General features: G+C 40.9%; 1 protein-coding gene across 3 annotated transcripts in view; it reads right to left on the minus strand.

The window, feature by feature from the left end:
- Positions 1-1,475: 1,475 nt before the first annotated feature.
- Positions 1,476-23,920, minus strand: part of LOC140104842 (regulator of G-protein signaling 8-like) — a 48,002-nt gene continuing 25,557 nt past the window's right edge. The window contains exons 1-4 of one of the 3 annotated variants that reach the window (XM_072128589.1): positions 19,499-19,651; positions 18,621-18,685; positions 13,862-14,028; positions 1,476-9,860 (exon numbers count right to left, since the gene is read on the minus strand). In XM_072128589.1, the coding sequence (XP_071984690.1) occupies positions 9,678-9,860; positions 13,862-14,028; positions 18,621-18,685; positions 19,499-19,548 (465 nt within the window). In that variant the 5' untranslated portion in view covers positions 19,549-19,651 and the 3' untranslated portion in view covers positions 1,476-9,677. Of the gene's footprint in view, positions 9,861-13,861; positions 14,029-18,620; positions 18,728-19,498; positions 19,652-23,920 lie in introns of those variants that run through there. The other 2 variants (XM_072128587.1, XM_072128588.1) reach the window with 2 other exon arrangements.

Below are 23,920 nucleotides of genomic sequence, written 5' to 3' on the forward strand. Positions count from 1 at the left end.
GTAAAGTCAGTATATGAGTATAGACACTTGGATATGACATATGCCATTACCCATACAATACATGGTCCCCCACTGGTCTCTGCTCTTCCTACTCAAGGAATGATGTGTTAGCACAACCTACAGTAATGCCACTGCAAGCAGTATATGACCACAGTGGTGACCTCAGTAGCTTTGACGCATCATGACTATAACCAGTGATTGAAGGGTCACATGTCATTGATTGGGACGGAAGAACAGATCAATGGAGAACTGGAAATGCATCAGCATGTAAATAGTGAAGTGAGCATTACTGTTTATTTTATACAATTATCCAAAAATATGGAGAATAAGGTAGAAACAAGTATTCTAGGACTGGAAAGGGTAGCAAAAAATAAAGCATACTTAACCAGCTATAGGCTCCTGGTTCCCTAGTCATTCAAGAACTTCTGGTTTCGGGCCCTGTTAAATGAACCCATTTAAGCCACTGAGATGCCTCCTCGAAACTGGGGGCAACAAAGGAAGTGTTGTCCTAAGGTCAAAATAACTGACATTCTATGAGGAGGATTTTCCCAGCCGGATCTGAAAAGATATCATTCGGGTCCTGCCACCCTGTAGGGTATAACATCCTTGAGGGTAAAGGACCTGTCATGATCAAATGACCGGCAGGGAAAATGCATTGTACAGGCGGCGGTCTATAGAAGACGATAATTTCCTTTGGTCTAAGTAGGCTGGGAGGATGCAGCGGCCAAAGCCGGAAGTAATGAAGGAACATGGTAGTCTGAAGCAGGGTAAGTACATCTTCTTTTTTTGCCAAACCCCCGGGGTTTTTCAAAATTCTTGGAATCCCCTTTTTAATTTGTAAATAACATAATTGAACATACTATACATTGAAAGTAACTGAAGCTCAATAACAGATAAAAATGGAACTGTTAAATATGGTAAGAAATTCAAAAGTGGAAACCCCCTGATTTTTAAAACTAAAAACTAGAAAAAAAACCATATTGCTAGTTTTTATCCCCTTAAATGATCAATGATAGACAAAAACATGGCTGTTTGGTCAGTTTCATAGTTCATGCTTGGACCACATTTCCCGCACTGACAGCAGTTGTGTGAACTTACAACTATAAGTGAGATCAGTATAGTGGTTCCCCAGAGATTAAGGAGGCCACTGCTTCATAACTCACCATGATATAGCCTGTTTGGTTCACACGGTCACAGTCGGTCCGTGTAACGTGGCCGGCACACTGGTTGTGTCTCTCTTACGGGAAGCAGTTGTGTGATAGCAGCCTTCACATGAGAACCAGATCCTGCTGATAATACCCCAAATATCTAAAACCGCTGAAACTCTCAGTATTTGGATTGACCTAAATTTAGCATAGAATCAAAACCCAACAAGTGCAATCTTTTTCCAACCGATACAGAAAAAACTTTAACGATTGGTAAATGTGTCCCATAGAAGAAGACTTTACCCCCACTATTTCAAATGTATTATTACATATTTTGACTCACTGTTGACTAAATGACTTCTCGATATGTCTATTTTTTGTTTTGCAGTCACATTTTTTTTTGTGTGTGTGTTTTATTCTATTATTGTGGTTTTTTTTACAAGACAAAAATAGAATTGTCTGCTCAAAGTGGAACAGAAACCGATGATATGTTGTAGGTGACGAGTTTCCACGCTTTGGACGGTTAGTCATGGTTTCCATTCTTAACTTAGTTTCCATTTTAGTAACAAGCAGAAGAAGACAAAGCTAAGGAACCATGTGGGTTCTCTACACATTGAAGACCGATATACATAAAAATTCACAAGTATAGACCAATTATAGTGCGGTAAGGGTACAGGTCACTCTATGAAGAGGAGTTTATGTGTCTTATACAGAGTACGGAATTGGTGGGGAATATAAGAAAGTGTGAACAAGGCCCTACTGTAAAATCTATGGATGTTATTTGCAAAAAACTGCTGATATTCTGTCACTTTGTAACATACTGACACTACACCACCGGTGTTGACGGGAAATCACTTTACATTGCACTAGACAGGTTGCTATGGTTGCAGATAGAACGCACCAGCGAGCAAAATTGAAAATGGATGTTGACAGCAGAAAATGTCCAAATGCAATTTAAAAAGCCTATAAATAACTGCATAGCGATAAGCAAGACGAGGAAGAGCAATGAAACAGTTAATACAACAGGAACAGGTTCACATATTTTATACAAGGAAGATTACACCACCCTAAGATGCGCCACCTATTGCAATCTCTCCAGAATCGCTGTATAATCTTCACGTCCCCTCATCCATCTGTGATACAAAGGTGTCGAGAAGGAATTCATAGAAAACGTAAAATTTCCACGCTGTACATGAAGGATACGCCATCTTTTGGAAGACTGGATCACGCCAAACTTAAACCAGTTAAGTCGTCTTTGAACTTGGAAGTTACGGACACAAAAGTTACATAGTAACAAAAAGTTTAAACATGACAGCCAATCACATGGCCAATGCGGACTTACATATTGCCATTAGAACGGGGGCGAGTGCTCGGGCTAATGGACAGAAATGGACTGTATTTCTACTGTAGGTCCGGCACCTTTTTTCACCTCATTCCCCTCTGCATTTAGCAAACACTGAAGAGTAGCATTGACATTCCCAACCATTGATATGCAAATAAGGCAATCTGAGATAGGAAATAGGAACCTATGAAAACAGCTAAAGTGTAGACTTATCAGATCCTACAAATATTATGACCCTAGAGGCAAAATTTGTACTAGGGATTAGTGAGGAGCAGAACCAAGACTTCAGCCAAAGTTTGGGTTCAGCGTTCAGGCCGAACCCAGTTGATTGATAGCGCACAGCCACCAATCGCCGGTGTTAATGAGGAGCGACTATCATAGGGAATATAGCCGCATGCAATGTAAGTAGGTGTTTAATGGGTTAGCACCCTTGATCGGTGCCAGTGTGTTTGTGTTCAGTTACCTGAACCAAAATTTTGTTCAAGCTTTGGCCAAACTCGTTGAATCCGAATGGGTCCACTCATCCCTAGGCACTCCCCACTATCATGTGTCACCTGAAAAACCCCTCTCTTGTTATGTGGTGTAATGTTCATTTTCTAGCAGCTCTCATCCCTATAGATGTATCTATGGTTTGCAGTCCTTTCTGTGCTACTGGGTAGGGACCTAGCTGCTGCAACTCACTGCTCCCCCTCCCCTCTGCATAAAACTTCTATGTGATCTGTAATCTCAATGGACTCTCTAGGAAGATAAAATTCAGCAGAAATTTTAGAGTCAAAACAAAACATTGATGTATGGATAAAAGTCTACAATTTTTGCATCATCTAGAGCCAAAGGAATAGTAAATAGTGTATAGACTTTCCTCTTTTAATTTACTGATTAGATCCTGTTATGTCTCATTTTATCTCAAAGGTAGACGTAGAGTATACAAAGAAATCTGTCCCAGGCAGTGGTGAACCTAAACTCTCTGCTGCCCGAGGCGAGTTATAGAACTGCACCCCATCCAGTGGTTATATAGCAAGTGATTTCGCCAAGCAGCATATTACACCAATGCTGACATTGGGTGTAAAGAGACACTATTTGTAAGTATCAGGTCCTGCTTTGTAGAAGGTGACTGCAACCCCTGATGCCGCCCTCCTTCTTTCCTGTTGATGGTGCTGCCTGAGGCAAAAGGCTCAACTCTCCAGTGCACCACTGACCCCAAGGATTACTCAATGTCCCTGTGTCTGCTTAGACAATTGTATTTGAGCAAGAACCTTCCTTTTCTATATGCAGCAGTAAAAAAAAAATATTAAGCCCCACTTCTTCAATAAGTCCCACCCCTTGACTAGTCACCACATTAAAATGGAAACTTATCATCCTGGTTTTGGAATAGAACATTTCTAAATGACTATTTGTTTCAGAAACAAGTGTGAGATCTTTTATTTCTAGGTTTAGTGTTTCCTTGAGATTCATTTAGCAGCAGGAAACACGACATTTAGCTGCAGGAAGTTTCTGATAATACAGCTGGGAAGCCTGTAGTTTGCTGACACTTGCTATTGGCAGGTGTCAGGGCCATAAAACTCTAGGCCACCTTGTATGTTACTATTGGAATAATCCTACAGATAACACACTCCATACAGCTGATAGGATCAATGGAAGAATATTTACATAATTCTACAAGAGGTAATAAAAGCTAATCTACTAAGTATGAATACTGCCAGTATCATTTATGCAAAATATGAAGGGCAAATTAAACAAGTTGTATGAGAATGACTTTGTTTGGTACTGCACTTGGAGTTCACTTGAAGAGGGTAGACACATCAAGCAAAGTGTACAAAGTATTAAAACATAACTTTTAATTTAAAGGACTAAAATCAATAAATTTGCCAGCACAAACAGATGGAAGAAAAGTAATACACTAATCTTACAATCACATGGATAATATGGAACGGTATCCAAGATAAGAAAAAGGGTAGATCTTACCATGTGTCATGGTAGGACCATATTACGCTCACTAGCTAGTGCCCATACAAGGGCAGTCCTAAACTGTCCCTTGTATCTAGGTATGAGCCCCACACTTCAACCCCACTTGCATGAGATGATGCCAGTGCAGTGGTAGTGTGTTCTCATATCTACATATATACATATAAGGGACAGTTTAAAACTGCCTTTGTAAGGGCACTAGCTACAGTGAGTGATAGGGCATAATAAATTCTCTCAAACTCAGTTTGGAGTATATGACCGGATGTTGGTTCACCAGCCCGTACTACTACCTGCCCAGCTTCTTACAGTGACACATGGTAAGATTTACCATTTTTCTTATCATCAACGCCATTCCATATTATCCATATGATTGGAAAATTAGTGTATTGATTTACTTCTATCTGTGTGCTTGTGCTGGCATATTTATTGATTTTAGTCCTTTAAATTAAAAGTTATGTTTTAATACTTTGGACACTTTACTCGATATGTATTTAAGATATAGGGTGACTTCCAGATGCAAGTGTGGCTTACTCCCCTCAGTTGTCACAATAACGTTTGCTATAAAAGTATATAAAATATAAATTCTGCTCAACACAATTTGGTATTTTGTATGTGATTTTTACATTATTGCTTTCAGTACTTAGGGCATTACTGTTGCTTGTACCTGGTGATTACACCAATGGGTAGATTTGGGATTTCTGGGGCACCAAGCAAAGAATTTGAGAGCCTAATGTGTCTACAGTCCCATGCTGTGCCATAGCTTTCATCAATATTGGTGCCCTGGTACCCCACCTCTATTTTCTTTTTACCATTGCACTATTAGCCCCTCTGATTTTTTAGGCCTGAAGAAATTGGATGGGTTGAGTTTTGGCTAAATCTGCCAAACAGTAGAAGGGGCCATTTGAGGTGCCTTAGTACTGGAGCGGATTCTTATTGTGAACACTAAAAACAGATTTTATGAAGTCTTATGAAGTCTCTTTTGTTATGACAAGATCTTACAATGAATTGTGATTTGCCATAACTCCTTGTGATATAAAGATGTTAAGCAGCGGATTATGGAGCTCTGGGCACTGCGTTATCTCTAAAATCCGGTGTACTGCTTAACATCAGGTTGTTTTGTTATGACAGGACTGAAAATATCTTTCTATGCTTTTTAGAGCAACTTGAAGCCCACTATACATGTATAAAATTAAAAGGGGTAAACCAGGATTTTAGATTTATCAGCAATCCTCACAATAGATAAATAATATCAGACCTATGGGGGTCTGACACTTAGCGACCCTATGGATCAGCTGTTTGAAAAGACTGAAGTGTTTGGATGAGATCTGTGGCTTCTTCTTCCAAGCCCTACATTGTATAGTGGCAGAGCTTGGTATTGCATGTCAATCCCACCCACTTGAATGGGACTGAGCGGAGCATAAGGCATGTGACCAATGAAAGTGACACCACAGGACTGCATCAACCAGCTGATCAGAGGGCCTGTAGGATTCAGACCTCTGCCACTGATGATCCATCCTGTGGATAGGTAATACAAACAACTCATTGATATACATTATTATAATGGAGGTCAGAAAATCAATGTATAACTGAGCCATCTGAAGAACATTAATAAAAGTTTTCCAACCCCCTATTCCTCCTGGCTATAAGACATCGTCAAGGTAGCTTCATTCTGAGATGAGATTTTGAAGCTTTGGCCTATTTGAAATATATTAGAAATACAGAAACATTACTTTTGGGGAGGAAAAGTAATACCTAGAGATGACCAACACATTGGTCGCCACTAAGTATTTTGATGAATTTCTACCAAACCTACTTATTTTGGTGCCACAGGCTGACCATCCATTGTATATGATGGACCACACTAACTGAATCTCAACATAGCTGATCCTTTGTTCTCATGGAAGATATGGCACCAGCAGAGGTCTTCCTTGGGCTCTCTTCTTAATTAAATCACATGTAGGCTTTGGGGAGCCAAGCATGCACTTGTATGAGAAAATTGGGTGGAATAGCTTTTGGCTAACAACACTCCATACACATAACCAAATTGGTAATCGTGATCTGGCCATACAAATTGTGACCCGATCACAGCCCCATAGTGGTCTATGGTGTCATGGGGCCGTGAGCACAAAGTGTCTCACCGCACTGTGACCGACAAAAGATAGGGCAGGTCCTATTCCTACTCCAGGCTCTCTATGGAGATGTGAAGGGTGAGGAGCACTCACCTCCCTCCATTCTCCAGCTTGCCTTGTGCTTTGACTCGGGTATTGGACCATTTAAACACACAATCATCTGTATAGAACCTAAGGTGCATAGCCACCTGGATGCAAGCCCAACTCATAGGTTATGATCAATAAGGCCATTGATAAAAATTAGTTAGAACTTTTTAACCCAATGTGATATCTATGGAATTAGCAGTTTGCTGCAACCTTATGAAGCAATTGAAGTTGGGACTATCTCACGCAATAACAGATTGCTATTTTGTGTGCTAGCACCCCAGGCAGCCAATGTTGCCATAGTTATACCTCCTGGTAAAGCTATACACAACAAGCAAGCGACATGACAGGGCCAGGAAAGTGTATAAAGTCTTTCCTGGCATACACAACCTCATCTGGAACCCATCTTGTCAAAAAACAATCACTTATTACATGGCAGGAGCCTATTGTGTGATCATTACGACCAGTCCTGACAATTCATCACAACCGCAGTTAACGGCATCTCGACCTTATTACTACTTCTGGGACAACATGAATCAACAGAAAGGTTACCCTGTCACCAAGTACTGCAAATATTTACTACTGTTTTCTATCCAACCTTTGTATCTATAGTTAAAAAAATGAAGCAACATTAAATACCATTGTTATTCTGATATTCTGCCATTTTGTTTATACAGCAGCTAAGTAAACATATGTGTTTGCATGGTTACAGACTACAAACAAACTCGGTGTAGTCTCATCTTGCAGTCATATTCCCTTTTTTCCCCTTGTTTATACTTTTAATGGGGGCAGAGTAATCAGGACTTTCACTGTCAATCACTGGGTATGAGAGGGATTATCAAGACTCTCACTGTCAATCACTGTGTGTAGGTCTAGTAATCAGGACTCCTACTGTAAGTCACTGTGTATGGGCAGAGTAATCAGGACTCTTACTGTAAGTCACTGTGTATGGGAGGGGTAATCAGGACTCTTACTGTAAGTCACTGTGTATGGGAGAGGTAATCAGACTCTTACTATCAGTCACTGTGTTGGGCGGAGTAATCAGGACTCTTACTGTCAGTCACTGTGTATGGGCATGGTAATCAGGACTTTTACTGTCACCCACTGTGTTAGGCGGGGTAATCAGGACTCTTACTATCAGTCACTGTGTTGGGCGGAGTAATCAGGACTCTTACTGTCAGTCACTGTGTATGGGCGGGGTAATCAGGACTTTTACTGTAAGTCACTGTGTTGGGCGGGGTAATCAGGACTCTTACTGTAAGTCACTGTGTATGGGTGGGGTAATCAGGACTCTCACTGTCAGTCACTGTGTATGGGTGACTCCTATCTTTCCTAGGAGACATATCAGGATGTACTCTGCCCTCCCCACCACAACTGCTCTGCCATTTCATATAAACCTATAGAAAACGAAGCTCCTCTTCAGTGCATATAAAGCAGCAGCATATATTCATAACCGATACCCATAACAATAGATCAACATTGACTGATGATGGTACAGAAACCCTCCAACCAACCCTTCATGAGTCTGGAATACAATATTTTCTAACATTGCTTCTATTATAGGGATTATAGGAGTATTCATGTTTTTTGGAAGTCAGAAGCAAAGTATGAATGTTAATAGGGTCTAGTCAGGACTTACATACGCATGAATATAGAGTTAGAATATGCATGTTATTATGGAGCCGAGTAGGAAAGTGTATAAGGAATCAGGTTCTAAATATGCATAAGTATAGGAAGTCGGGTCCTGTTTGTGTATTTTAATTGGAAGCCAGGGGAATTATAAAATATAATGTGTATAGCCAAGTCCTAAATCCACTTTAGTATAAGACTAGAACATTGTTACATTATTCTTATCATCTATTATAAAATATTCTAGGGATTCCAACATCTACAGTTCTTATTTTATGGACCATAACCAGATAATCCCATGTATTTCTCCACTGTCCCCCCCCCAACTAGTACTGAGCCTCACATCATTTTCTCTAATGACGCAACAATCCTTTCTTGTGAACTCCCCAAATCTCATTTCAAAGAAATCTCCAAATTATATTACACTATTTCGCATTCTGCATATTTCCATTTTCTTAGAAAAAACAAAACTGTGCATAGCTTTCATGTGGCAAATGAGCTCTATCCGGAGCACTGTGTCCCTTATTATACCTTATTTGTATAATAGAGGATAATGCAGGATCGGCACGCCGAGGGACATGGCACACAACAGCACTGCACCAAGCTTATCCCACCCAAGTAATGCGGAATAGTGGATCATTACAGATGGATTCTAGCGCTATTCCTCTATCTTTCTTAGAGTCTGACTTCTCAGAGATGACATAATTACTTGCAGTCCTTGGTGATCACACCCGTACGGTGAACGACTTCCTGTTATAAACACGCCAGGCTAGTTAAGTTAATTGATGACCCAAAGGGAAAGCTTCATTAATTGACCTCCATGTGATACCCTATAATGTGAATCATCACTTGTGCTAACGTAACATTCTTAGAAATTTACATTTCCTGCTCCTTCACATTTTTCGGAAGAACCATTATTTCTCCAGAATGATGTGAGGCCCCATTGTCTTTTTACTCAATGCAAACTCTTCAAGCCTAACTTCCTCCGGGAGCCCTGGTTGATTTGTCCATTGGAGCCTAACCCGAGGGGACGAGGTAATAAAGGTAAGGAATGTTATAATTACAGATCTACATAGTAACACATTAAATTAATACCACGGCGGATCATATAGAGAATAGATTCCAGGTTGTGGATTTCAGACCTTTCCTTCCTTTCTACTTGATCTTCTGTCCATCTTCTACTTTGTAGGATAAATAATACTTTGTTCTAATAACTTAGGAATAGCCATGAAGATGATGATGATGAAGATGAGACGAGTTCCATTGGCAGTGAAGATGCTGTATTGTCTCAAGCAGTCACAACTGATTCATCTCATTCTTCCGGGCCATAGTGCAAGACGGTTCTTCTTGGGATGGACGATTGTGTCTCTGGAGCCACTTACGTGATTAACATGGGCTCTTCTGGGTGTGGCTAAGCAGGTCATTATAGATTTGCGAGCGGAGAAACCTTGGGTAGGAATCCCTTTCCATTAGACTGCGCACCCTCAGTTGGGCGAGGTCAAAACAAGACAAGGTCGGGTGCTGAAGGTTTCGTTTGGTCATTTCCCGGGTTGGGTAGTCAATGTTGACCTTTAAAGCAAGAAACACATAAATGTATAAGCTCAGGATGGTGTAAATCTCAAAACCTTAGGTTGTCTATGATATTGCAGCGTAAATTTAATAATTCAACTAAAATATCATGAATCGTCAATTAAGATAAATAATGTTTACCCAGTATTCTAATATATTGTTGTGAATCATAGTTATTTACAATGAACGATTTATAGATTCCAATGAAATCCTATGGCTCTTACACCCGTGATGGGTGTTGCAATTCCAGGAAGTTGTGGAAGCTACAAGGCCACACCTGGAGGTGTGAAGAATGATTAAAGTTAATGTTATATACTAATCACAGTTCTCAAACAGTCTATTTTTAGGGTAGTTACTTAAAATGTTGATTATTCAACAAGTGACCATTGTGGTATCACCTGTGAATGCTAATAAAGAATCCTCTATTTAAAAATATGGGATTGTCATAAAAATGTAGAATTAGTGAGGAGAATAAAGGAAACCACAATGTCAAGTAGTTAGTTCAGTGTCCCAAATCATGTTTTGAATACCAGTTTTAATTCCTCACCAGCCGAGAGCACACCCCTTGCCCGCTCTTTATGATGCCCAAAGTGGTGTGTAGGACAGAAATGCGACAAAACTGCCGGAAATGGGGCTTTTTACATACATCAGGTATCTTACTTTATTCAATTAGATAGAATTGAGCTGTAATACCAGATATGACCTATAGAGAGGAGTGGCACAGTTACAGAAAATCTTATATATATACACATCGGATCCAAAAACTAAAAATATATGTGTGAAATATTTTTCAAACGCCTATCCAATAATACCAAACTTGATCTACTACTACCATCTCTGGGGGGTGGGGGGTGGGGCAGGGGACAACTATGACATCTTAAATGGGATACCCCATTGTTTATTGCAGATTCGGATTCCTCAGGAAAAATTACATTGGGGCAGATTTACTTACCCGGTCCCGTCGCGATCCCACGGTTCATTGTCAGACGAGGATTCGGGTCTGGCGCGATTCACTTACATCGTGCGTCCGAGTTCCTGCATGTGTCGCTGCTGCGCTTAGGTCCACCGGAGTTCACCTGCTTCTTCCTGGTGCATGTAAGTGCTTGATCTTGCAACACAAATCCTTTTTTAAATTCTGCGGTTTGTCCGAATCCGTCGGGTTGTCAGACGGCCACGCCCCCCGATTTCTGTTGCATGCAAGCCTGCGCCGTTGCGCCAAAATCCGGTCGCGTGCGCCAAAATCCCGGGGCAATTCGTTGCAAAACGGAAATATTCAGGAAACCCGACGAAAGTGCGGCGTTCGGATACTTAGTAAATGTGCCCCATTGACTCAATCTGCGATTCAAAAATGGGGATATCATGAGAAATAACATTGGAAATAAAAAAATCTATCCAATAAATACAAGTTGGGCCTGTATTTTCACCCACGGGGTGGACATGTGGGGAATTTGATTTTAGAGACACTACATTTAGCGTTACCCAGGAACAACGACGTGGACGTAGTAGTAGTTTTCTGTTCTCTTCAGGGGCTTTCACACATCTGAAGATGGGAATTTTTCTCATTGCCTACAAAGTTTTCCAATATCGTGTTCAAATTTAGTAACATTGGATAGCTTTTAGAAAAATATTGCATAAGTCTATTTTCAGACTTTGGATCTGATGAGTATTAATCGAAATCTCCCCTTTTTCTAAGTTTTTGCACACATTTAGATATAAAGCCATTAAAGCGCCACCTGTCACCAAAATTTAAGAAAACCTGAGGTCAGATCAATGTAATTTTCCCGGGAGAATATGAATCTGCAATAAAAAAAATGGGGGTCCCATTTTAAATTTTTCAGTTGGGTAGGGGGCCAATTTTGGTCTCATTGGATAGATTTTTGAAAAATATTTGTCATATATAGTTTTAGTTTTTCGATTCAATGTGTATTGCACGAGATGTTCCACCTTCCAGACTTTTTTTGTTGCACCCTGCTTACAAGCGTATTGCTTGTAAGTAATATAATTTGTTCAAAATATTTGTATGTTAAAGTATGTATAAAGATTTGTCATTTTTGTAGAATGACAATTGTAGAATGACAAGATATTTATGGATATATATTTTTTCCATTTGCAGAGCTGTTCTACGGGGAAGCAGTGACTCATCTAACATTATGGTGCTCTCAATCCTTTCCACTGCACTGTGGTCAGTCCGTGAATCCGGTCAGTTGTTTTAGCCCTTAGGCGACATGCACACCACCATTTGCTTCTAACTGGCCGGAGACCGGGGGGAACTTTCCAGCTTAATGACCAGATGAAGGGGGTGAAGAGCGCTCACCCCTCCCATCTCCCTTGGTACCCAGGAGGAGTAGGCCCTGCTCTATCTGTTGCTGCGCGGCTATCGGGCTCAAGACCACCATAATGTAAGTGAATGGCTGCCATGAGCTGACCGCAGTTTATACAGCTAGTTCAAAAACCCCCAATAATTGTCATGTACACATCTCTCCTAAAAACAGTAAATCATGAAGGAATTTGGATTAGTTAAAATATTTAAGATTTCGTATGGAACACTCATGCTTTACGTCGAACTTTAGGTTCTGAAAATCCATATCTCTGGTCCACTAAGCTTCTGTAGCCAAATATATAGAAATGTAATGATAAAACTCTAATTATTATTCTCTTTCTAATATTTTAGATTGTATCAGCTTAGCTTTCTGGGCCAATTACTTCCTCCACTCAGAAGACTGTGAAAGTTCCCGTCCATGTCTAGATACTTGGGCTAAATCTTTACTTGAGTTGAAAATGAATGTCGTATGATTCATGGGAGTTAATTCTACTGACCTACTCAACGTCTGAATCACCAGTGTGGTATAGAGGGAATATGCTTAACGGAATGGAATGACCTGATGACAAGAAAATGTTACTCTGAGACTATTTATAATATCACCAGACATTTTACTGGTGGGTCGTGTTCTATATTATACCTTCCCTATGAAATGCCAGGGCAGAACAAAGCACAAGCTGTACAGACAGGAGTTATCGGAAGCAGAAAACTTTATGAAGCCTTTGGGGAAGATTTACTATTAGTGTCTGAAAGTTAGACCATGTCTAAGTGCTTTTACAAGCCCATCATTTTTCACATTGAGATGATGACTGTTCATCAGGATAGGTTGTCAATATGTAGTTGGTAGGTGTCCTTCACCTCCACACCTTACCACTTCCTTGGATATACATAGGCTTTGGCTGGTTCTGCAGAACTGGAGCTCTTCACCTATTCTCTTTAATGAGATCTGAAGTGCAATTTGCCCAAGTGGCCACAATTAAGGTGACAGAGACTTAGCGCCACCTCATAGGTTTTGGCATCCAGAGGCCTCTAGAATAGCAGATTGTGAGACCTGACGCCAAAAAAAACACATAGGGGTCATTTACTAAGGGCCCGATTCGCGTTTTCCCGACATATGAAAACAATGGGCCATCCCATTTAAGATTTAAGATGACATGTTACATGTTCCGATTTGGGGCGATTTCCCCTGAATTGCCCCGGGATTTTGGTGCACGCGATTGGATTGTGGCGCATCGGCGCTGGCATGCACGCGACAGAAATTGGGGGGCGTGGCTGAACGAAAACCCGACGGATTCTGAAAAACCGCTGCATTTTTTAAAAAAAAGTGTTGCGGGACTCGCGCTTACCTTCACTCGGTCCGGCTTGGTGAAGATCAGTGCATTCCGGGGAACTTCAGCGCAGCAGGAGGAACTACCTTAGTGAATCGCCGGAAGACACAAATCCACCACAGAGAATGCGCCGCTGGATCGCAAATGGACCGGGTAAGTAAATCTGCCTCACAGTGATGACTTATCCTGATAATTGGTCATCAGTAGAGATGGGCACGTCACTGAAGCTTCAAAAAAATTTTCTGAAGATCTCACTAGGGTCCACATCAACCGATGTTGCTCCAATTGTCCTGGAAGTGTCCCTGGTTCATCATGCTTGATAGTAGAACTAGAGGAGGACTATCTCCACTTACCTCTCTAGGAGCTTGAACATCAATGTATTCCTGGAAAATCCGTCGAGCTTTCGCAGGCAGTTTGTTCACTGAGCGTGTTTTTCGGTAGTCTTCACAGGCTATCCAGAACTCAAGGTTCTCCTCACTGAATTCGGTCTGTAGGAAGGCACGAAACGCAGAGCGACCATCTGTAGGGTAAAGATGAGTAACACAAACTTATCAAGACTTCATAAAAAAGTGAAATTCTTCTCAATCTTATTTTGCTAGGATCCCTACAGATGGAAGTTGAATACTTTAACCCTTTCTTTAACTTGATTTAGATACTTCTGGAGTGGGAATGTTTTATTGAACCGAATGGGGAAATATTTTCCAGAAAATTCTGCTTGTAAACTGAGCAGACCAGAAACTTCTATGAAACTTCTATGCCCAAAAATTCCCACAAACTGTGCCTATGAAGCTCCACCGAACTCTTTTATTTAATAAAAGTAAAAAAATAGACAAATAAGTATAATAGCTACCTTATATACTCGAGTATAAGCCTAGTTTTTCAGCACAAAAAATGTGCTGAAAACCCCAAACTCGGCTTATACTCGAGTCAATAGGTTTTCCCAGTTTTTTGTGGTAAAATTAGGGGCCTCGGCTTATAGTCGGGTCGGCTTATACTCGAGTATATACGGTATATATATTTAAAACAAAAGATAAAAAAGAGTGTTTTAGAGAACCGCTTTCTGAACCCATACCTATCAGTTAGACATTCTACACAGGACTTAAGCATTTTCCTGGGTGTCACACAATAATACATTAATATTACTCAGAATGTACAGTATGTTACTGCACACTTAACACTTCCACTACAAAAACGTCTGCTCACATGTGAAATATATCAACTAAATGGAAGCCTGCTCTCTCCAAAGCTAGATGTTGTGGTAGTGGGGGTCAGTCACGTGGAATGCATCTAGCAGTCGCCTATTCCCCTGGACCTGTTTAGAACACTTGCACACTCAGCAGAATCAATGATGCATGTAAATGAAGGAGAGAGTCATTGACTGGACAAACATTTAGCCAACTAGTATCTGATTTACAGTATAGTTAGCCTTTAAGGGGTTGTCCACTTTCAGCAAATAATTGATATTGTTTGTGTGATGAAAACAGTTATACAATTTTCCAATATACTTTCTGTATCAATTCCTCACTGTTTTCTAGATCTCTGCTTGCTGTCATGCTACAGAAAACTTCTATGCTTACTTCCAGTGGATAGAAATCTGTCCATGATCATGTGAGGTCACCCAGGTGCACGAGCTGTAATTACTCTATGATATAACGAGCTGGGATTACTTGTGTGTGTATCCATCACAAGACCATGGAAAGATTTCTATGCACTGGAAGTAAACAATGAAGCTTTTTATAGAAAGACAACAAGCAGAGATCTTATAAACAGTAAAGAATTGAAAGTATATTGGATAATTGTATACCTTCTCACTGCAAAAACAATACCAATTATTTGCTGAAAGTGAACAATTCCTCTAAGCCCACATATTTTGGGCAATTGCTTGTCCAAATAACAGCTATCTTATTTAGATCTGATATACTAACTACTTGCCAGGCTCAGTCGGGATGGTGCTATATAGTGAATGTGTGAAGAAAAGCTTCTGTGAGATATCGCTAGCAGTGGTTTATCTCATATAGAGATCAAATGGAATGGGCCATTGAAATCCACCTCTTCCATTGAAAAAGGGGTTGTGTCAGAGATAACAGAGCACCGTGCTCAGCAATTTCTGTCACTCCAGTAGTATTGAATGGTAAGGCGGGATGCATGTCAGACCTGGCGATCCACCGGTTAGTAAGTATGGAACCCCCCATTCTGATGAATTGGAGGTTCTGTTTACATAATTGGTGGGGGTCCAACTGCTTTTACCCCTATCTCCTTTCATAAAACATATTGGTGCAGGATTGGTGTATTAATCAAGGGTTTCTTTTATTTTTACATCAGCCTTATATGTTTTTTTTTGCCTACATCTGGATCAGGAGCAGTACAGATTGGACTCATTATAAATCATTATGATTATTTAAATTTTCCATAACATTATCTGTATTTTAAGAATTCCTAAAATCATGTTATTTTTACATATGCCACAGTTCCTGTTCTGCATATTGTCCTTTTTATGTTTCAGCATTTCATAAAATCTATTACTTCTATTATAGGATCCATACTTCATAATTGATTATATTATTGATAATCTACTCCCTCAATGACATCTGTACCGGTCACAGATCAAGTAGAAAAAACCTGAATGGGACATTTCTATTACCATATATACTCTAGTATAAGCCGACCCAAGTATAAGCCGAGGCCCCTAATTTTACCCCAAAAACCTGCTAAAACCAATATTTTTTTTACTCGAGTATAAGCCGAGTTTGGGGACATTTTTTGTGCTGAAAAACTAGGCTTATACTCGAGTATATATGGTACTTTTTTTAATAAGTAATATGTTGTTATTTGAAACTGTCTGAAATGATCTAATTTTCTCCAAAAAATCACCAAAATTTGTACTTTTTTTTTTGCAAATGGGCCAATAAATCAAAGGTGCCAGATCTTCCAACATTAGAAACTTTCATACATGTGGGCTAGTTTTAGACTGTTTGCCTAACAGGACTTAGATGACATCTTCTACCAGGGTGAAGGATTGTAAACCAAGCACACTGACATACTGGTGTGTACCCCCACTGACAGGATGTGCTCTTCTTTAAGCATCTTATGTCCTTGTTTTTAAGAAAAAATACTTTAAAAATTCTGCAAATGAGTCTGAGGGGCTCCAGGTTCCATTTACACCTATGGAGTCTGGAGCCCCTAAGGCTAATTTGCATTATTTAAAAAGCCTTTTAAAGTAAAAACCATTTCATAAGAAGAATACATTGACATGCTGGTGTGTGTCCCCTTTATTAGTATCTGCTCTTCTTTTAACTTCTTATGCCCTCGATTTATAAGAAAATATGCTTTAAAAATTATGCAAACAAGCCTGAGTGGCTCCAGGCTTTTTTGTAAAATCTAAGGCATAAAAAGCTTAAAGATGAGCGGATCCTGCCAGAGAGGGCACACACTACCATGTAAGTGTGCTTGGTTTACAATCCTTCATCCTGGTGGTAGATAAAACTTGTCATTAAATGAATCTGTTATCTCCAGACTACAGGTTCCGATAGTTCATGCGGGTGCTGTAAAGCATATCTCTAAATGCTGTGAATGGAAGGATCAATCAACATGGCTCCCGCTATACTCATCTGCTTAAAGGACATCTACCATCAGTATTATGGATTATAAACCAAGTAGACTTACATGCTGGTATGTGCCCCCTTTGTCAGGATCCGCTCATCTTTAAGCTTTTTATGCCTTAGATTTTACAAAAAAGCCTGGAGCCACTCAGGCTTGTTTGCATAATTTTTAAAGCATATTTTCTTATAAATCGAGGGCATAAGAAGTTAAAAGAAGAGCAGATACTAATAAAGGGGACACACACCAGCATGTCAATGTATTTGGTTTATAATCCATGATCAAGATAGATTTCCTTTAAAATATCATGCAAAATCTACAATCAGGGGATTGATCATTTGCTGGCTCATGGTGTGCCGGTGCTTGTTACCCCTCCCCCCACCCATCCCACTGCACTGGATATATGTAGAGATTCCCAATGGCCGATGTGTGTTTGTGCAATCCTATGGCAGGTCCTACCACATTATAGCTAGTGTGCAGGAGCAGGGTAGGAAGACCCCCACCAGGGGCGTAACTACAGCGGTAGCAGCCATAGCAGCCGCTATGGGGCCCACAGTGTCAAGGGGCCCCGTCATCCAACCTGACACTAAAGAATGAAGAATGTGCACCATTATATACACATTCTGCTGCACATTGTGGTATATATATTGTTTATGTTTGTGTATCTGTGATGTGTATATGCTGTAAATGGTGTATGGTGTGTATACATACAGTACGTTAAGTGTGTATGTAAGCTGTATGTCTGTATATGGCACTGTTTGTGTGTATATGTGATGTGTATATGCTGTATGTGTATATGGTGTATGGTGTGTATATATACAGTACGTTATGTGCGTATGTAAGCTGTATGTCTGTATATGGCACTGTATGTGTGTATATGTGATGTGTATATGCTGTATGTGTATATGGTGTATGGTGTGTATAAATACAGTACGTTATGTGTGTATGTAAGCTGTATGTCTGTATATGGCACTGTTTGTGTGTATATGTGATGTGTACATGGCCTATATGTGTGTAACAGTGTATAAATGTGTGTGTATGAGTGATGAACTGTATGTTTATGTATATTGGAATGTATATTGGAATGTAATATATGTCATTTATGTAAAATATATTTTTAACCTGGCAGGGAGTCCCCTTCAGAAGTCTGCTATGGGGCCCTGCCTCTCCTAGTTACGCCATTATTCCCCACTCATGCCCCTCAAGACCTACTAGGCTTGGGGGTAGCTTAAGGGGGGAAATAGTGGCAATTCCATGAATTGTGACTATATTAAGATCTGTGTTCATTAACACATGGGTGATTTTAATTAATTTATTCAATTAATCTCTTTCACATTCATACCATCAGCAGAGTTCAGAAGTTTACAATGGTGCCACCATGTATTACAGGACACAAGGCTCTTATTGTAGTTTTGTTGTAGTTGTTATAATTCCAGGAAAACCCGTCCATTCAAGATCCTCATAAGCAAATATATAGCAAGCAGCCTCCTGCCACTGTCCGATGTCTGTACTTACATTTATGAGACAAGAGCAGATCGAAGGAGCGCGCCCATCTCCGAGCTTCTTCTGCAGTCAGTCGTCTGTGGGAGCGAAACAGATACTTAATCCTTGACTGGTTGTTTCTAGAACACAGGGAGCAAGGAGAGAACTGTCTACAATAAGAAGATATTTGGTAAAAATAATTTGTAAACAGGAAATATAAGAAAGAGGGATGAACTCCTTGGAACTTTCTGGAATAGTTGTCAAAATATGATGTGAACTTGTCATATTAAAGGGGTTGGCCACTTTATCTCATGTAAATTACAATGTGTTTATAAGTGTTGGGGGCAGGATATTAGGTAATTTACCAATATACATCTATTAATACTTCTGCTCCACTTTCCTGATATGTAAAGTGAAGCCTCCTGTCTTTTACCTCATAAAATGGTGGCAGATGGAGGGTCATGTGATCTCTATATGTCCATGAACAATTGTCCTGCCAGGACCTTATGATAGTATTCATAAATATAAGATCAAGATCAAGGCAGGGTGATTGCTCTTGGACAGTTAGAGATCACATGACCCTCCATCTGCGGCCATTTTATGTACAGGAATCTCTGGCTGATGAGGTAAAAGACAGGAGGATTCACTTTACATATCAAGAAAGCGGAGTAGAACTTTTACTAGACATATATTGCTTAATTATTCAATATCCTGCCCCCAACACTTATACACACATTGCAAAATACATGAGATAAAGTGGCCAACCCCTTTAATAACAAGTCATGTTGTCTTTTCCTTTAAGAAAACCTACTTAATAAGGTAGATCCCATGGTAGGGTGCTACTATCTGACTTATGCTCATGTTGTTCATGGCTAATCTAAAGGTTATGTAGAGAAAAAAATATCTTTTACTTATCCAAATTATCGTCTGCAACTACTGGGGCGTGGAGTAGTGGCTCCATAGAGCGGGTTCTCCGGGCTCCAGTAGCCTCAGCGATGCAGGGTACCAGTGTGTCCTCGCCGTGCTCCTCTCTTCACTTCGGAGCTCTGTGCATGCTCATACTATTGCTGTCATCCTATAGAAAGATTCGCTGTTTACTTCCTGTAGATAAACAATGGACCCAGGTCATGTGATGTCACACAGGTGCACAGCTCGTTATATCACACAGCTCTCATTACTCTCTGTGATATAACGAGCCGTGCACCTGTGTGACATCACATGACCAAGGACCAGTATTTATCCTGTGGAAGTAAACAATGAAGCTTCCTATAGAGCAACAGCAAGCAGAGATCTAGAAAACCATCAGAAATGAATATAGAAAGTATATTGGAACATTGTATAACTTTTCATTACACAAATAATAGCAAGTTTTTTGCTGAAACTTTGTGACTGCCTGCTATTTTTGGCAGTCACATAGTTACCCTTATGAAGCCCCATGAGGGATTGTGTGGCCAACAGTCAGATTCATGGAAGTGTCATATCAAAAAGATACATTACATGATTTTTATGTTAAACTATGGTTTGAGCTTTTAGTTACGTTTTTGTAACTTTACACCTCCCTATCTATAGTAATAAACCTAAAAAACTTAAATGCTTACAGTTTTATTTCCAAAGACTAAGACTTGCAGAAGGCTAATACTTCCTGTTCTGTAGCAATCACTTTTCATTTGTCATTTAATTATAATCACAGGCAGGATCAGGCTGACAGATACAATGTATTTATAGATAACACAGGATCCACCTTTTGCAATAGGTGATTACTTCTCCTTGCACAATGACCTCTACACAGGTCACCCTATAATTCAGCTCCAGACTAAAGATTCACACGGATTTTTAAACAGCTGTATAGAACATATTAACTGGAAACCTATCATCAGGAATCTACCTATTAATGTAAAGCTGATGGTAGGTTCCTAAAAACATTCTATGCCCAAATAGATAAGATCCCTGATGGTAGGTTTCCTTAAAACAGGAGAAGGAACCAGCTACAGATACAAACTATATACAGGCGGTCCCCTACTTAAGAACACCTGACTTACAGAGGACCCCTAGTTACAAACGGACCTCTGGATTTTGGTAATTTATTGTACATTAGCCCTAGGCTACAATAAACATCTTTAACAGTTATCACAGGTGTCTGTAATTAAGCTTTATAGGTAATCCTGGTTCTTACGACAATCCAACATTTTTAAAATCCAATTGCCACAGAGACCAAAAAATTTTTGTCTGGGGTTACAATAATAAAGTATACAGTTTCGACTTACATACAAACTCAACTTAAGAACAAACCTACAGAACCTATCTTGTATGTAACCCGGGGACTGCCTGTAATATGATAATAAAAAATGTATAAACAGACAAAAGAACCTGGTTCAGTTCAGGCGAGTAGGGTTAGAGTAGAGGTTTTATGCCATCTTTGCATCCTGATTTCACTTGCTTTCATAGGTAAATTGCCCTTAAGATATCCTGTGGTATGTAATTATAGCCTCCAGCCATTGCTACCATGGAGTGGCCCTTAAAGTGCCTCCTGTCCATCAGTATAATGACTTGTACAGGATAAATGGGAGGGCCTGGGACAGACTACATCCGTCACGTAGATGCCTCCAGTTTGTGCCAGTCACTGCACTGGTTGCCTCCTCTCCTTCTGAATACAGTTTAAAATAATAACCCTCATGCACAAAGCTCTGTATGATTCTGCACCTCCCTATCATGTTGCATGAATCTCTACCTTAATTCTAACCTGTCACGCACATCTCACAGGACTTCTCCCGAGCTGCAGTGATTCTCTGGAATGACCTTTTCCAGACTATCAGACTAATACCCAACCTCCAAAGTTTAAAACATGTTCTTAAAACAGATTCTGTTTAGGCAGCCTATCACGCTCACTAGCTGCATGAAATGTCAACTCTCTCTACTAACCCATCCTGTGTCCTGCTCCCATTTCTTATCCAGCGGACACCAGATACCAAGCTCCAGGCTTCACTGCAGTCACATTTACCTTTGCGGCTTATGGCTGGTTCAAGCAGCAGCATTTTTATTTAGTAACTTATTTTATTTTATTCTTCCCTTATAAAGAATGGCTGGAACATTATAGAGACTCTCATAACTCTTGTGTCACCCCCTAATCCTCATAGACTGTAAGCTCTTGTGTCCCCCTCATCCTCATAGACTGTAAGCTCTTGTATCACCCCCTCATCCTCATAGACTGTAAGATCTTGTGTCACCCCCTCATCCTCATAGACTGTAAGCTCTTGTGTCACCCCCTCATCCTCATAGACTGTAAGCTCTTGTGTCACCCCCTCATCCTCATAGACTGTAAGCTCTTGTGTCACCCCTTCCTCTTCATAGACTGTAAGCTCTTGTGTCACCCCCTCATCCTCACAGACTGTAAGCTCTTGTGTCACCCCCTCACCCTCATAGACTGTAAGCTCTTGTGTCATCCCCTCATCCTCATAGACTGTAAGCTCTTGTGTCACCCCCTCATCCTCATAGACTGTAAGCTCTTGTGTCATCCCCTCATCCTCATAGACTGTAAGCTCTTGTGTCACCCCCTCATCCTCATAGACTGCAAGCTCTTGTGTCACCCCCTCATCCTCGTAGACTGTAAGCTCTTGTGTCATGCCCTCATCCTCATAGACTGTAAGATCTTGTGTCACCCCCCTCACCCTCATAGACTGTAAGCTCTTGTGTCATGCCCTCATCCTCATAGACTGTAAGCTCTTGTGTCACCCCCTCATCCTCATAGACTGTAAGCTCTTGTGTCACCCCCTCATCCTCATAGACTGTAAGCTCTTGTGTCATGCCCTCATCCTCATAGACTGTAAGCTCTTGTGTCACCCCCCTCACCCTCATAGACTGTAAGCTCTTGTGTCACCCCCTCATCCTCATAGACTGTAAGCTCTTGTGTCATCCCCTCATCCTCATAGACTGTAAGCTCTTGTGTCACCCCCTCATCCTCATAGACTGCAAGCTCTTGTGTCACCCCCTCATCCTCGTAGACTGTAAGCTCTTGTGTCATGCCCTCATCCTCATAGACTGTAAGCTCTTGTGTCACCCCCTCATCCTCATAGACTGTAAGCTCTTGTGTCACCCCCTCATCCACGTAGACTGTAAGCTCTTGTGTCATGCCCTCATCCTCATAGACTGTAAGCTCTTGTGTCACACCCCTCAGCCTCATAGACTGTAAGCTCTTGTGTCACCCCCTCACCCTCATAGACTGTAAGCTCTTGTGTTACCCCCTCATCCTCATAGACTGTAAGCTCTTGTGTCACCCCATCATCCTCATAGACTGTAAGCTCTTGTGTCACCCCCTCATTTTCGTAGACTGTAAGCTCTTGTGTCACCCCCTCATCCTCATAGACTGTAAGATCTTGTGTCCCCTCTCATCCTCATAGACTGTAAGCTCTTGTGTCACCCCCTCATCCTCATAGACTGTAAGCTCTTGTGTCACCCCCTCATCCTCATAGACTGTAAGCTCTTGTGTCACCCCCTCCTCTTCATAGACTGTAAGCTCTTGTGTCACCCCCTCATCCTCACAGACTGTAAGCTCTTGTGTCACCCCCTCATCCTCATAGACTGTAAGCTCTTGTATCACCCCCTCATCCTCATAGACTGTAAGCTCTTGTGTCATCCCCTCATCCTCATAGACTGTAAGCTCTTGTGTCACCCCCTCATCCTCATAGACTGCAAGCTCTTGTGTCACCCCCTCATCCTTGTAGACTGTAAGCTCTTGTGTCATGCCCTCATCCTCATAGACTGTAAGCTCTTGTGTCACCCCCCTCACCCTCATAGACTGTAAGCTCTTATGTCATGCCCTCATCCTCATAGACTGTAAGCTCTTGTGTCACCCCCTCATCCTCATAGACTGTAAGCTCTTGTGTCACCCCCTCATCCTCATAGACTGTAAGCTCTTGTGTCATGCCCTCATCCTCATAGACTGTAAGCTCTTGTGTCACCCCCCTCACCCTCATAGACTGTAAGCTCTTGTGTCACCCCCTCACCCTCATAGACTGTAAGCTCTTGTGTCACCCCCTCATCCTCATAGACTGTAAGCTCTTGTGTCACCCCATCATCCTCATAGACTGTAAGCTCTTGTGTCACCCCCTCATTTTCGTAGACTGTAAGCTCTTGTGTCACCCCCTCATCCTCGTAGACTGTAAGCTCTTGTGTCACCCCCTCATCCTCATAGACTGTAAGCTCTTGTGTCACCCCCTCACCCTCATAGACTGTAAGCTCTTGTGTCACCCCCTCACCCTCATAGACTGTAAGCTCTTGTGTCACCCATTCATCCTCATAGACTGTAAGCTCTTGTGTCACCCCATCATCCTCATAGA

The sequence above is a fragment of the Engystomops pustulosus genome, chromosome 10, assembly GCF_040894005.1.
Source record: "Engystomops pustulosus chromosome 10, aEngPut4.maternal, whole genome shotgun sequence".
Lineage (NCBI taxonomy): Eukaryota > Metazoa > Chordata > Amphibia > Anura > Leptodactylidae > Engystomops > Engystomops pustulosus.